The 15,456-nt window shown below is 43.7% G+C and overlaps 1 protein-coding gene across 1 annotated transcript in view; it reads right to left on the reverse strand.

Annotated features, from left to right (window-relative positions):
* Positions 1–10,834: 10,834 nt before the first annotated feature.
* LOC115776518 (uncharacterized) overlaps positions 10,835–15,456 on the reverse strand; it is a 43,217-nt gene continuing 38,595 nt past the window's right edge. Inside the window, exons 5-6 of the mRNA XM_030724235.1 lie at positions 12,510–12,596; positions 10,835–11,195 (exon numbers count right to left, since the gene is read on the reverse strand). Coding sequence (XP_030580095.1) covers positions 11,152–11,195; positions 12,510–12,596 — 131 coding nt within the window. The 3' untranslated portion in view covers positions 10,835–11,151. The remainder of the gene's footprint in view (positions 11,196–12,509; positions 12,597–15,456) is intronic.

A 15,456-nucleotide genomic window follows, 5' to 3' on the forward strand; every position in this document is an offset into this window, starting at 1 on the left:
TGTTGTTCCAGGAATCTGCTGGAGCCACTCTCCCAGTTTGGGTGTCATTGCCCTGAGTGATCAGATTACCACGGGGACCACTGTTACCTTCATCTTCCTCATCCTTTCCAGCTCCTCTCTGAGCCCTTGGTATTTGTCGAGGTTCTCGTGTTCCTTCTTCTTGATGTTGCCACATCTCTGTAAAAAGGCGACTGGACTTCTCTTTGTTTCTTGAAGACTCACATGGTAATGCAGAGTTTATCACTATGGCTTTCTTCCTCTGTTTGTCCATCACTAAGATGTCCGGTTGGTTAGCTACCACCTAACCTATCGCCTGTCCTTCCACAATAGTTCCTGTTCTTTCTCCTGTTCTTTCCTTGGTTTCTCCTGCCTGAGGTAATCACTAAACACCTGATCCTTTGAGGGGATCTTCCTGATGTATTCAAGGATCTTCGTAGTTCCATCCAGGATAGTGGTTCTGAGCTTCCAGTCCAAGTATTTTTTTGTTTCTAGCCTTGGAGGGGAGGTGTTCTTATATTGTTCCCCTCCCACTGCGACTACACCTTGGATAGTTCAGTAGGGAATCTACTCTCTAGTATAGCTCTTCAGGCTAACAAGTCTGTATGGACTGCTTTTTGTACTTCTTAGTGACCTGAACAGCTCCTTGTGGTTGCTGTAACTTTTTGGTTTCAGTAAAGGCTGAAGTAGGGACTGTCCATAGTATTCTAGTAGACTTCATGCCTTTTACGCCAGGCAATCACCGCTGAAGTGGTGGTTCCCTGCCCTTGCTACTCATGATCAGCTGGTTAAGATGTAGTGTATCAGCGCCAAGTTGGCTGATCAATGGAATTATGATCAGTTGGCTTTTTACCGTAACTCTGGGACTGTTTGTCCTATTGGAAAAATTCTAACAGGTCCTGAGATCTCAGAAATTGCACTTCACAGCCATATAGGGGTATCGTGGTATTTGTTGCCAGCAGTCTGCAAACAGTGGCACTTTTGAAGTACGCTGTGTCACCTTTGACACGTTCGGAGGTATAAGGTTAATCATCCGGCTGTTTGCATGTGTAGTAGCATTCCAACAGTTCTCAAGCCTCATCTCATATCCATTTGTGCCATAGCCATGTTCCAGTAGACTACTCATTGGTTCCACCACACTTGACGCGGATCTTGCCAAGCTGGGTAACGTCTGAGCTTCAAGCATAGTCCGAGGTATGGGGACCCTTACTGGATTCACACGCCTGGCTGGGATTTAAACCCCCAGCCTCTTGTTTGAAATAATAATGTTACCAGTACACTATCCAACTATAGATAAAATTGATACCATATCTGATGCAATCAATTACATTGGTAATAATTCTATAATCTTCTTCTACCTAATGAAATTATGCATCACACGGCTCCTATCAGAGCATTAAAAAGACTGTAGACTCCAAAGTCACACTGTCTCACTTTGGTCTATGTTAAGAACACAATAATCCTGTATAAACACTGACCTACAGCTTCACTATGACAACAATGGGCTGAAACTTAACACAAACCAGGTGTATTTTTTTTTTTAAAGGCCTTTGATCTCACATACCATGGTGATGACTGCCAGCTACTGGCTGTTGTTGAGGATTTGATATTATGATGGCACTGTGCATGATGTCAGTGATGATGTCATCTTCTTCTTGGTATGCTAAAATGATCAAAAATTAACAAAAATATAAATTCAATATCTGAACAGATTCCAAGTATGAAAGTTACTGTGATCATAAATAATGTGAACTTTATTCTAGTAAAGAAACTCAAAGATGAAATATCAGGAAGTCTGAGTCTCACCTTCAGATTTCCTGTGAACACATCGTCTCACCAGCAGAACCAGTAACACCAGTAGAACCACAAGACAGACTGATCCAATAAATGACATCACAGAGAGAAAAAAGGATAAAGGCAGAGGTGTGGATGTAGGTGGAGGTGTGGGTGTAGGTGGAGGTGTGGTGGTGTGTCTCTCTAAAATAAAGCAAACACAGTCATTAAGTTCTGGTCACATTGTGAATGTTGAAACCTGCACAAACACAGACAGGTGAGTGTGTCACCTGTGACAGTGATCCAGCTGGATGGAGACTCTCCATGACCGCTGATGTCACACTTGTAGAGGCCTTCATCAGACCTGGAAACATGCTGGATGGTCATGTGACCTGTAGGCTGCTTCCTGATGAGGGAGCCATCTTTATAGAAAGCAGCTGGGAGGTTGGAGGGAGTGGTCTTTGTTTGACAGAGCAGAGTGACGTCATCTCCCTCCATCACAGGGAGGACAGGACTCTGCAGGATCACTGATCCACCTCAACACAGAGACAAACTACAGCATTTCATCCATTTACACACAGCTTCATCAACACTAACTCCACACACTCAGCTTACCAGAGACTGTGAGATTAACCATGTTACTGATGGCACCCTCTCTGGACTCACACCAGTAAACTCCACTGTCATGATGCATCATCATACTGATGTTACAGGAAGAACCAGCACCTTCTCCCCAAGTACCTCCACACTGAGTCCTCTGTCGTTTGCTTGTGTTCCTCCTCAGAGTCCATCCAGCAGAGCTGTCGTCCTCCTCACAGCTCAGAGACACAAAGTCTCGAAGAAAGAACTGAGAGCTGCTGGGACTCACAGTCAGACGAGCTGTGAGGGTTAAAACGACATCGCAGGGTTGTTTTGTTTAATTCTTTATTTCAACAATTTTATATCTGGGACTGTGTCTGTCTAATTTCTCAGTCATCCAGGTCACAGTAGCATCTGGAGCTTGAAAAAAGCTACTGGTCTTCTTTAGTTTTTTTGAGGATGTTTCTCCTCTGATTCAAAAGGCTTCTTCAGTTGTAAAACCAAAAGGTGAAGAGTTCTAGATATTTTAACCTCTGTGGGTGTAGTTACCTGGAGGTGCTTCTTAACTCACTATTCTTTATGTGCATAATCATATGTACAGTGCCTTGCGAAAGTATTCGGCCCCCTTGAACTTTTCAACCTTTTGCCACATTTCAGGCTTCAAACATAAAGATATAAAATTACAATTTTTTGTGAAGAATCAACAACAAGTGGGACACAATCGTGAAGTGGAATGAAATTTATTGGATGTGTCAAATGTTTTTAACAAATAAAAAAATGAAAAGTGGGGTGTGCAATATTATTCGGCCCCTTTACTTTCAGTGCAGCAAACTCACTCCAGAAGTTCAGTGAGGATCTCTGAATGATCCAATGTCGTCCCAAATGACTGATGATGATAAATAGAATCCACCTGCTTGTAATCAAGTCTCTGTATAAATGCACCTGCTCTGTGATAGTCTCAGGGTTCTGTTCAAAGCGCAGAGAGCATGATGAAGACCAAGGAACACACCAGGCAGGTCTGAGATACTGTTGTGGAGAAGTTCAAAGTCGGATTTGGTTACAAAAAGATTTCCCAAGCTTTAAACATCTCAAGGAGCACTGTGCAAGCAATCATATTGAAATGGAAGGAGTATCAGACCACTGCAAATCTACCAAGACCCGGCCGTGCCTCTAAACTTTCATCTCAAACAAGGAGAAGACTGATCAGAGATGCAGCCAAGAGGCCCATGATCACTCTGGATGAACTGCAGAGATCTACAGCTGAGGTGGGAGAGTCTGTCCATAGGACAACAATCAGTCTTACACTGCACAAATCTGGCCTTTATGGAAGAGTGGCAAGAAGAAAGCCATTTCTCAAAGATATCCATAAAAAGTCTTGTTTAAAGTTTGCCACAAGCCACCAAGAGACACACCAAACATGTGGAAGAAGGTGCTCTGGTCAGATGAAACCAAAATCCAACTGTTTGGCCACAATGCAAAACGATATGTTTGGCCTAAAAGCAACACAGCTCATCACCGTGAACACACCATCCCCACTGTCAAACATGGTGGTGGCAGCATCATGGTTTGGGCCTGCTGTTTGTCAGCAGGGACAGGGAAGAGGGTCAAAATTGATGGGAAGATGGATGGGGCCAAATACAGGACCATTCTGGAAGAAAACCTGTTGGAGTCTGCAAGAGACCTGAGACTGGGACGGAGATTTATCTTCCAACAAGACAATGATCCAAAACATAAAGCCAAATCTACAGTGGAACGGTTCACAAATAAACGTATCCAGGTGTTGGAATGGCCAAGTCAAAGTCCAGACCTGAATCCAATCGAGCATCTGTGGAAAGAGCTGAAGACTGCTGTTCACAAACGCTCTCCATCCAACCTCACTGAGCTCGAGCTGTTTTGCAAGGAAGAATAGGCAAGAAGTTCAGCCTCTCGATGTGCAAAACTGATAGAGACATACCCCAAGAGACTTGCAGCTGTAATTGCGGCAAAAGGTGGCGCTACAAAGTATTAACACAAGGGGGCTGAATAATATTGCACGCCCCACTTTTCAGTTTTATATTTGTTAAAAAAGTTTGACACATCCAATAAATTTCATTCCACTTCACGATTGTGTCTCACTTGTTGTTGATTCTTCACAAAAGATTTACATTTTATATCTTTATGTTTGAAGCCTGAAATGTGGCAAAAGGTTGAAAAGTTCAAGGGGGCCGAATACTTTCGCAAGGCACTGTACCAAGGGGGGAAAGAGGATGTGTCATAAGTGAGGTTTTGCCCCACTCTATCTAGCAACATAGTATATGCTGTGCAGTGAAGACTGCAGTGAGCTGTACATTAAGTGGTGGCACCGGGGGAAGGGGGGGGGGGGGGGGGGGGGGGGGGCTAGAGGGTACAATAGCTCCCCCTGGAAAAGTCATAGCACTACCAAGAAAATAGCTTGTGTTGAGAATTGAAAGAACAAACGATCCTTCATAGCACCCTCAGTAACATGTTTTGTCCCCCCCTTAGCACCTGCTGAAAGACATTTCTGGAGCCGCCACTGTCTACATTGAAGAAACCACACATACTATGTTTCCAATGTTCAATGAACCGGCGAAACGATTAAGAACGGGCCCGCGTTCCCACCGCGTTTCTGTGAACCACTCCTTTACGTATGAGTGTGGGCGGGTCCACGTCTGGACATGGAAGCCGAAGCGCACAAACGTGGGAGAACACGCTCCCCTTTCTGTGCTACAAATACGTTTTAGGGTCCAAACAAACTACTGCAGCATCTGTGTGCAGCACAGAGGGAAACACAGACAGCGATTAGAGCAAGACAACAAGTACGCACTTTGTGTCCTTTTATCTGGCGAAACGATTAAGAACGGGCCAGCCGACAAGGGGAGGTGCACGGTTGTGCTGAATTCATCGGATTACCACAACAAAATTACTACACAATTACGACACTCCTCAGTGACAACAATACTTATGAGGTCTTGAGACGTGATCCCACAAGCAACTACAAGAAAAAGGTTGTTTGCTGCCTGCAACAACTTGAAAAGGAAAAAGCCATTGACCGCCCCACTTACTACCGCCTGTACCCTGGAGAAGCCACTCCATGCATTTATGGACTCCCAAAGATCCACAAAGAAGGAGTCCCACTTCGACCCATTATCAGCAGTATAAACTCGGTCACCTACAACATTTCCAAACACCTCGCCACCATCTTATCACCGCTTGTTGGCATCACACCCCACCACATTGAAAACTCTACAGATTTTACTAACAAGGTCCAGAATCTTGTACTGGATCCAGATGAAACCATGGTGTCCTTTGATGTGGTTTCACTTTTCACTTGCATACCCACAACTGAGGCAGTGGAGACCGTCAGAAGACGACTACAGGAAGACGATTCCTTACTGAACAGAACCAGCTTCACCCCAGATCAGATTTGTGCACTTTTAGATCTCTGCCTTACCACAACATATTTTAAATACAATGATGGATTCTACAGACAGAAGCATGGATGTGCCATGGGCTCCCCAGTGTCTCCCATTGTAGCCAACCTTTACATGGAGGAAGTGGAAAGTAAAGCTCTTGGTTCTTTCAAAGGGATGGCACCTAGCCACTGGTACAGATATGTAGATGACACCTGGGTCAAAATCAAAACCCAAGAAGTAGAAGCCTTCACTCGTCACATTAACTCAGTGGATAAATACATACGTTTTACCAGGGAGGACACCAGAGATAACAAGTTACCATTCCTGGACTGTGCGGTGCTTATCGAGGAAGATGGAAGCCTCAACATTGAAGTTTACCGGAAGCCCACACACACAGACCAGTATCTCCTCTTTGACTCCCACCACCCTCTGGAACACAAACTTGGGGTGATCAGGACCCTACAACACCGTGCGGAAAGTGTTCCCTCTAAGGCAGAAGGGAAGCATAAGGAACACACACACATTGAGAAAGCCCTCAAAACATGCGGTTACCCCAACTGGGCCTTCATCAAATCAGCTAAGATGCACAGGAATGAAGGCCAAACACAAACTACAGAGAATAGGAAGGACAAGAGGAACAACATTGTCATCCCATATGTGTCAGGCTTGTCAGAGAAACTCAGAAGAATTTTCTCCAAGCATGACATCTCAGTATACTTCAAACCAAGTCACACCCTAAGACAAAAACTGGTTCATCCCAAGGACAAACCCGCCAAACACAAGATCAGCGATGTAGTGTATGCTGTTCAGTGCAGTGAAGAGTGCTCGGACCTCTACATTGGTGAAACCAAACAGCCTCTTCACAAACGAATGGCACAACATAGAAGAGCCACCTCGACAGGACAAGATTCAGCAGTACATCTGCATCTGAAGGAAAAAGGGCACTCTTTTGAGGATGCCAATGTCCACATTTTGGACAGGGAAAACAGATGGTTTGAAAGAGGAGTGAAAGAAGCATCTATGTCCACTGTGAACAACCATCATTGAACAGAGGAGGTGGATTACGTCACCAACTTTCCCCCGCTTACAGTGCTGTCCTGAGCTCCCTTCCCAGACGTCTCAACCCCCATTCACACCTTTGTTCCAGTGACCTCAATAGGCCACAGGAAACAATGGAGCGGAGTCCTAAATTGGTTTCAACTGAAACCACTGATTAAATATGACCCACGCCCCCTTCACACCTGGGCACATGTGTTCACGCACATGATCAATAGAGGGTCATAACCACCTCCAGGGGACTACGCCCACAGGGGTTTAAATACCTGGGTCTCTCCACCTTTTGGTTGAGAACTGAAGAAGCCTTTCGGATGAGAGGTGAAACGTCTTCAAGAAACAAAAAGAAGTCCAGTCGCCTTTTTCAAGCTCCAGAGACTTTTATCTGTGATATGAACTGATACAAAGCAGCAAGTTCAGCCTTAGAGTCCAACCTAATTCACTGCCGTGAAAATTGCTTCGCTTTTCTCCTGTAATACACATGTAATATGATAGAAAACTTGATGTTGAGACGGCAGAATCACGCCCCTCTGCCGCTTTCGTCACGCATTCTTGGTTTGAAACCAACTAGTTTACAGGGCTGGAGTTGAACCCTTTTTTCGGTCGAGCACTGAGTGCTTCCGCGGTGGAAAGCCTGCTGAATGCTTCAAATACTGGCACCAGGACTGGAACTCCGTAGGTGGAAAAGCAGCCTCAGTCACTTCACAAACAAATGGCACAACATAGAAGAGCCACCTCAACAGGACAAGACTCATCTGTACATCTGCATCTGAAGGTCAAAGGTCACTCTTTTGAGGATGCTAATGTTCACATTTTGGACCAAGAAACAGATGGTTTGAAAGAGGAGCAAAAGAAGCATCTATGTTCACTATGAACAACCATCATGGAACAGAGGAGGTGGATTATGTCACCAACTTTCCCCCACTTACAGTGCTGTCCTGAGCTCCCTCCCAGGTGACTGAACCACAACTCACACCTTTGTTCAGGTGACCTCAGCAGGTTCACTTGATAGAATGGGTCAAAACCTCACATTTTCACCCGAAACTACTGATTGTAATGACCCACACCTCCTTTGACACTTTGGCACATGTGATTATGTACATGAACAATAGTGGGTCAGAACCCCCATCAGGGTCAAACCTACTGGGGCTTAAATACCGGGGTCTCTCCACCTTTAGGTTTGAGAACTGAAGCCAAACAGGTCATATTAGTGAGCATTTATCAGGTTGAAGCTGTGACAGAAGAAGGTTACTGACCTTGGTTTGTTGTGCAGCTCAGCAGTGAGATCAGAACTAAAGAGAAATGACACTCAGGTTGGTTTGACATGAACACACAAAGGTGATCACTCAGAACAACTTTGTATTGATTTACAGTGATGCTTCCCTCTGAGAGGAGCAGAGAGCCAAAGCAGGTCAGAAAATGGTGCCCGTAGTCTAACAGAGGCTCCAGGATTGAACGTTTCATCCTCACAGTGACACAATTATAAAATAAACTGATCACAACATTTTGGACTTCATGCTCCACTAATGGAGTTCCTGCTGAACCAGGAAACGCTTAAAGTTACAGTATCATTATGACAGGAGGATTTACACAATCCCACTTTAACTGGTGTGTGTCCGCTGCACTGTTCTGTTCACACAATCAGCAACATTTGATTGAAGCTTCTCACTGTTAGATTCATCAGTAACATTGTTACACTTCCTCCTCAGACCTGCAGTTGGTCCTCATGGTGTTTGAACTTGAATTCAGCCTGATTAGTTTTTCATGTCTTCTCCTCCATCATCAGTTATCAGGAGAGCAGACAGTCAAAGGTCAATAATTCAAACAAACACAGAGATTCTACTTACAGAGCAGACACAGCACAGATGTTTCCTTCATCGTCCTTCTCACTCATTTGAGCTTTTGTCATTTCTCTCACTGACACCAAGTAAAGCCCCGCCCTCTTCCTCTGAGCACCAGCTTTACTATTGGTGCAGAGGCAGTGGGGGGGCTCACTTTTTTTCTTTGTCTAAAGATAGACATTAGTACAAGTGAAAATACATTTGAAAATCAACCAGTCACACACACACACACACACACACACACACACACACACACACACACACACACACACACACACACACACACACACGTCCCCCTCAGTGAGAGGCAGATATGAGCTGAAACACAGGAATCAAACCAGGGACGCTGCTGTTATGGAGCTGAACTGGAACCATTCACACACTGAGGCCCTCTGAACACATGTTAATGACAGCTGTGCAGAGACACACTGATGACTGACTGGAACACTATGATTCACATTTTAGATTAACACCATCCTCCCCCAGGCTTTAGATATGGACACTAGAGGGAGCTGCTGGACTGGAAACACTACATGGATACAAGAAGGTCATTTATAATGCTTCCATTGTTTAACAGGCTGAACATGTGCTCTTCCTATGAAAATGTTTTCTTTCTGTAAAACAGAGGTTTAAAATTACCTTCATGCGCAGTATCTTAGCTGTTACCAGCTCTTCTGGATCTCAGATGTTGTTCCAGGAATCTGCTGGAGCCACTCTCCCAGTTTGGGGGTCACTGTCCCGAGTGTTCCGATTACCACAGGGACCACTGTTACCTTCATCTTCCACATCCTTTCCAGCTCCTCTCTCCTTGGTATTTGTCGATCTTCTCGTGTTCCTTCTTCTTGATGTTCCCATCATTTGGTATTGCAGCGTCTATCACCAGGACCTTCTTCCTTTGTTTGTCCACCACTACAATGTCCGGTTGGTTAGCCACCACAAGTTTGTCTGTCTGTATCTGGAAGTCCCACAGGATATTAGCTCTGTTGTTCTCAACCACCCTTGGGGGCGTGTTCCATTTTGACCTTGTGACTTCCAGGTCATACTCAGCACAGATGTTCCTGTGTACTATGTAGGCCACTTGGTTATGGCGTTCCATGTATGCCCTGCCTGCTAGCATCTTTCACCCTGCTGTTATGTGCTGTGTTGTCTCAGGGGCATCTCTGCACAGCCTGCACCTGGGGTCCTGCCTGGTGTGGTAGATTAACACCATCCTCCCACAGCCTTTATATGTGGCCACTAGAGGGAGCTGCTGAACTGGAAACACTACATGGATACATGCAGCTCATCAATTTCATACTAAAACTTTGAGCACGTGCAGTTAATGAAACAACTGTTTGACTTAAACACATGCTTAATTTCACATGAATTTGTTAATCAAATATCAAATATGTTGTGCTACCATGGAAGTTTTCACCAGAGAAATCATGGGGTAAAATGCATAACTTTTTTATTATTATTCCATCCATCCATCCATCCATGGCCGGGACACGGCGGCAGCAGCCTAAACAGAGAAGCCCAGAGCTCTCTCTTACCAGCCACCTCCTCCATCTTATTTGGGGGAACACAGAGGTGTTCACAATCTCTCAGAGTAGAGCAGAGCTGCTGCTCATCCATATCATGAGGAGCTGAGGTGGTTCAAGCATCTAACTATGATGCCTCCTGTGTGAGGTGCTACCAAGAGAAGCCACGCTGGTATTTATTGAACTCCCAGTGAGTAATATTATGCTACCAGAGAATTTTTGGGTGAATAGTGTTGTTATGTATCAGCTCCTGGCTGGTTCTTGTCTGGTTTAGAACATCCAGGTGAAGCTCTCTTCCTGCTCTGAAGTTTTCAGTGCTGTTTACAGCTACTGAAACGTTTCTGCTGCTGCGGTTTAAAGCTTGCTTCTTTTCTTTCTGCAATGAAGCGATGTTGGGTTAACCACAACCAAAGTGGAAAAAGTCAAATTTTCCATCTGCCATCTTGGTGAAACCCACAGAACCACACGAGAAACACAGAGGCAAACAAAGGTTTATTAATCCTGCAGAGTAAACAGCTGCTGTGGGAACTAGAGCAAGGTGCATATTTGAAACAAATGGAGTGAAGTTACTGTGGCCATAAAACATATTAACATACATATATTATCATTGCTGATACAATTTTAAGACTCCAATTAAAAATATATACAGTCCAAATCTTTGTAAATGGACTAGTTCTTATATTTTTCTACTCTAGCTGAGCACTCAAAGCGCTTATACAACATATTTGTATTCACCCATGTACACTCTGATGTTGCATCGGAGAACAACTTGGAGTTCGGTATCTTGCCCAACAATACTTTGGCATGCAGACTGGAGCAGCCAGGAATCAAACCGCCAACCTTCCGATTAGTCAATGACCTGCTCTACCTTCTGAGCCATAACCACCCCATGTAACATGATGATGGTCTGTGGTGTGAGGTGCTGGGGGAGCAGTCAGAGAGCAGCAGCTGAACGTCAGTGGTTGGACTGGTGGACTACTTCAGTGAAGAGTAGACGATGTCTGGCTCTGGTTTAAAGGCTGAACACAAACACACACAGTTCAAACAACAGGAAACATGATTACAAGCTGCACCTCTCTGCATCACACAGTCCCAGTTCAGACTGTACTGGAACCAGCATACAGAACACACTTTAAATCAATACTGAAATTCACAAAATCAAACCTGGCACCAACAGAGCAGCAAATTAGCTCATCAAGTGCATCAAATCACATTAAAAAGTCAAATATTTTTAGTTTTATTTCACCCCATTCCTGCTTAATTAATTACTTTGTTGCAACATTTAGCCACCTTTCAATGCAATGTGATGCACTGGTGACCTATAAAGCCTGTACCTCACCTCTCACCACAACACCTGTGATAAGCTCCACCTCCCACCAGTTTAGAAAATAAATGGATGGATTGGCCAAGTAAAATATTCATGGACAATATCACATAGATTAGTAAGAATGTTTTGCTCTGCTAGCACAAAAACATCTCTCTCTCTCTCTCTCTCTCTCGAGCAGTGACTTCAGAGAGTAAAGGTGAGCAGGGTGCACAGTGGTGGTGCAGCAGTGAAGCGAAGCGTGGGTGTGTAAGACTGACCCAGTTAATTTTGTATAGAAAAACAAAAAGACCTAAAATTGAACCTTGTGGTGCACCACAGGCAGGTATCTGTGAGCTGTACATGATGAGATGTTGTCTGTGGTGACCAAAAAAGCTTCTTAAAGATGAATGAAAATAACTGTTAATAAACATATTGTGAGTCAAAAGCAGATTTATTTCTGCCAGTTAATGTGTGTTAAATTGTTAATATTTTTAATTAATATGCAGTGCACATGGTGTATTACAGCAAAGTTTACTAAAGTATCTGCATTGAGACGGTGTTGTTGGCTTTTATTTATTGTTAAAATGTGTGAAATGTTTGGATGGTAAACTGGCTGCTTCCACTCTGCAGAAAAACACAATAGATACACTGTCTCCACATTTATACTGAAACTCTTATTTCCAGAGTGGCTTTGCATGATACACAGTTAAAAATAATCCTTCTTTATCTTATACTGAACCTCGGTGCAGCCTCTGTGCTCATTCTCTGCCTCACATAAGGTGAATTAGCCCTTCACCTTCATGGAGACATTTGTATGATTTAAATGGAAGCCTGATAGACTTCAGGGCAGTTTCCACTGCACAGGAAATTTATAAGTGACTTCACATAGTGTTTTATGCTTTAAACAGCACAACTGTATGGTAAAAAATATCTTTGAAATGATGACAAGTAGTATGAGTCATCATGTGGTTAGCTTAACTTAGCACAGAAACAGTCGTCTCTGTCCAAAGTCAAAGAGCAGCTGTACCTCTTTTCCTCTTTGGTGTGACGGCTATTTGTTCATAACTGACGTCTTCTGTTCTCACTGCTGAGTACACCACGGCTGGACCAGGCTCTGCAGAACCAAACACACACATTACTACAGGTACAACAATACTGAGAGACTATTACACGTCAGCTGTGGCTAAACATTTAAATCTGATTGTGCACAGATTAGGTTTTAGCTTTTGCAGCTAGCACGGGGTTGTCACAGTTTTTTCCACTTCTTTACACCTCTGCTGAGAAACAACAATAGACTACAAGGAACTGGTGGGTGCTGATGTGAACAGGGAAGGTGCACAACCACAGCGCTGCCATGTTCTGTCAGTGCAGTCTGACACAGTTCACCACAGAGCACAAAGCAAACAAGTTCTCACAACATGAACCTGTCGCTGGCCAAACCAGAACTGTCTGTGGTGAGAGGCCTCATCAGCTTCAGACTACAGTTACAGACTACAGTTAACAGGAAGTAGCTGCTGTGGTTTTACATGCAGAACTTTATGAAGTCAAAGGGATTCATTGTATGATAGTTGTCTCTTTATATGCCTGATATCAACAACAAATTTACCAAGCTAACAATTTAGATAACAGCCTTCACTCCCCACATACACCAGTGAGCCTCAGCTGCCTATGACCCTGTCACTGGTTCACCACTGTTCCTGTCTTGGACTGCTTTTGATAGACACTAATCACTGCAGACCAGGAACACCCCACAGGTGCTGGAAATGCTCTTACCCATTCATTTAGTCATCACAATTTGGCCCTCATTCAAGTCTTCATGCTTTCATGGTCCTGGGCCAGCAGCCCAGTGTTTTGAGTTCTTTTAGTGTAGCACAGGCCAGCACAGTGGTTAGCACTGCTGCCTTACATCTAGAAGGTCTGAGGTCAATTCCACCTCTTGCTGTGTGGAGTTTGCATGCTCTCCCTGTGTCTGTGTAGGTTTCCTCCCACATACAGTTACTGGGGTTAAGTTAATTGGTCACTCTAAATTAACCACAACAGTGAATGTGAGTGTGAATGGTTGTCTGTCTCTGGCAACCTGTACAGGATATGCCCTACCTTTCGCCAATTGGCTCCAGCCCCTGCAACCCAGCTTATAGTTTAGCTTCTTGGTTTGTTATAATTTTGTATTCTGTTTTTGGATATAGTTATTTGTATTTCATTCTGGTTTTTCCCTTAGTTCTTGTCTTCCCTGTGTCCGTGGTTGTGTGTTTGTTTTCCTTTGTCTATCTGTATCCCCATGTCTTGGCCCTTGTTCGATGATTTGTGTTTAGCTTCTCTTCCTGTTTTCCTGTGTTCTGTTTTATTGTGCTCCCATTAGCTTTAGAGTCTAGTTTTCCTTGCGTTTTCCCTTAGTGTCCCTCCACTGTGTTGTGGAGTCTCTTGTCTTATGTAAGCCTTTGTGTTGTAGTTGGTTTTAGATTTCCTCTGTGTGTCAAGTCTGTCTGTACCATGTTAAGTTATTTCCTCTTTGCTTCCCCTTATTTTGTCTCTGTAATTATGTTCAATTCAATTCAATTTTATTTATATGGAACCAAATCACAACAAACAGTCGCCTCAAGGCGCTTTGTATTGTGGGTAAAGACCCTAAAATAATACAGAGAAAACCCAACAGTCAAAACGACTCCCTATGAGCAGCACTTGGTGACAGTGGGAAGGAAAAACTCCCTTTAACAGGAAGAAACCTCCAGCAGAACCAGGCTCAGGGAGGGGGGGTCATCTGCTGAGGGGGGAGAGAGACAGGACAGTGCTACCCGCTTGTTGTCAGTCTCCTCATTAGCTCTAGTGAATTTAATGTCTGCTTTTGTCTCTGTCGGGTCCTCATCTGCATTGCCCCGGATGTCGGTAGAAGCCGACATCCGGCAGAAGCCGTGTAGCTGGCTCCTGTCCAGTTTTTGGTTTTGAATTGTTTAATAAAGCTTAAGTTAAACATAATTCGAGCCTCGAGAGTCTTGCGTTGGGGTCTTCTGCCTTGCCGCAGCAAACATGACACATGCTACCCATTTTTCCTGCTTCTAACGTCAACTTTGAGGACAAAATATTCATGTGTTCCCTGATAAATCCCACCCACTGACAGGTGCTGTCATGATGCCATGATGGGTGCCATGAGGAATTAGTGTCATCGACTTAACCACTCAGTGGTTGTATAATTATTGTTGTATCTGCCTGTGTATAGTTTAATTGGGTCTAATGTATAAGAACGTTAGTATTACTCAACTTGTGATCTTGTCAGAGTAAATGGTAAAAAAATATTTCCATCTCAATGCCAATAATACAGAAGCTGAAGTTCTTGCCTGAGAAAATGTGACCCACCTGATCAGGAATAATTTGAGGTCCCTGTTCTCTGCTCAAGTTAGCGGACAGTCTTCAAACAGTTCTGGTCCTTTGATACCCATGCTCTATAAATCCTGTGCTCATGTAAATGGGGAGTCTTCTTCACACACTAAGGTTAATTATGGAGTTCCACAGGGTTCTGTGCTAGGACCAATTTTATTTACATTATACATGCTTCCCTTAGGCAGTATTATTAGAAAGCATTGCATCAATTATCATTGTTATGCAGATGATACTCAGCTTTACCTATCAATGAAGCCAGATGACACACATCAATTAGTTAAACTGCAGGAATGTCTTAAAGATATTAAGGCCTGGATGAACTTTAATTTCCTGCTTCTAAATTCAGGTCAAACTGAAGTTCTTGTACTCGGCCCCACAAATCTTAGAAACATGGTGTCTAACCAGATACTTACTCTGGATGGCATTACTTTGGCCTCCAGTAACACTGTGAGAAATCTTGGAGTCATTTTTGACCAGGATATGTCCTTCAATGCACATATTAAACAAATGTAGGACCGCTTTTTTGCATTTCTAAAATTTATTTAATTTATTTCTAAAATTAGAAACATCCTTTCTCAGAGTGATGCTGAAAAGCTAAT

The sequence above is a fragment of the Archocentrus centrarchus genome, unplaced genomic scaffold (genome assembly GCF_007364275.1).
Source record: "Archocentrus centrarchus isolate MPI-CPG fArcCen1 unplaced genomic scaffold, fArcCen1 scaffold_33_ctg1, whole genome shotgun sequence".
In the NCBI taxonomy this organism is placed as follows: Eukaryota; Metazoa; Chordata; class Actinopteri; order Cichliformes; family Cichlidae; genus Archocentrus; species Archocentrus centrarchus.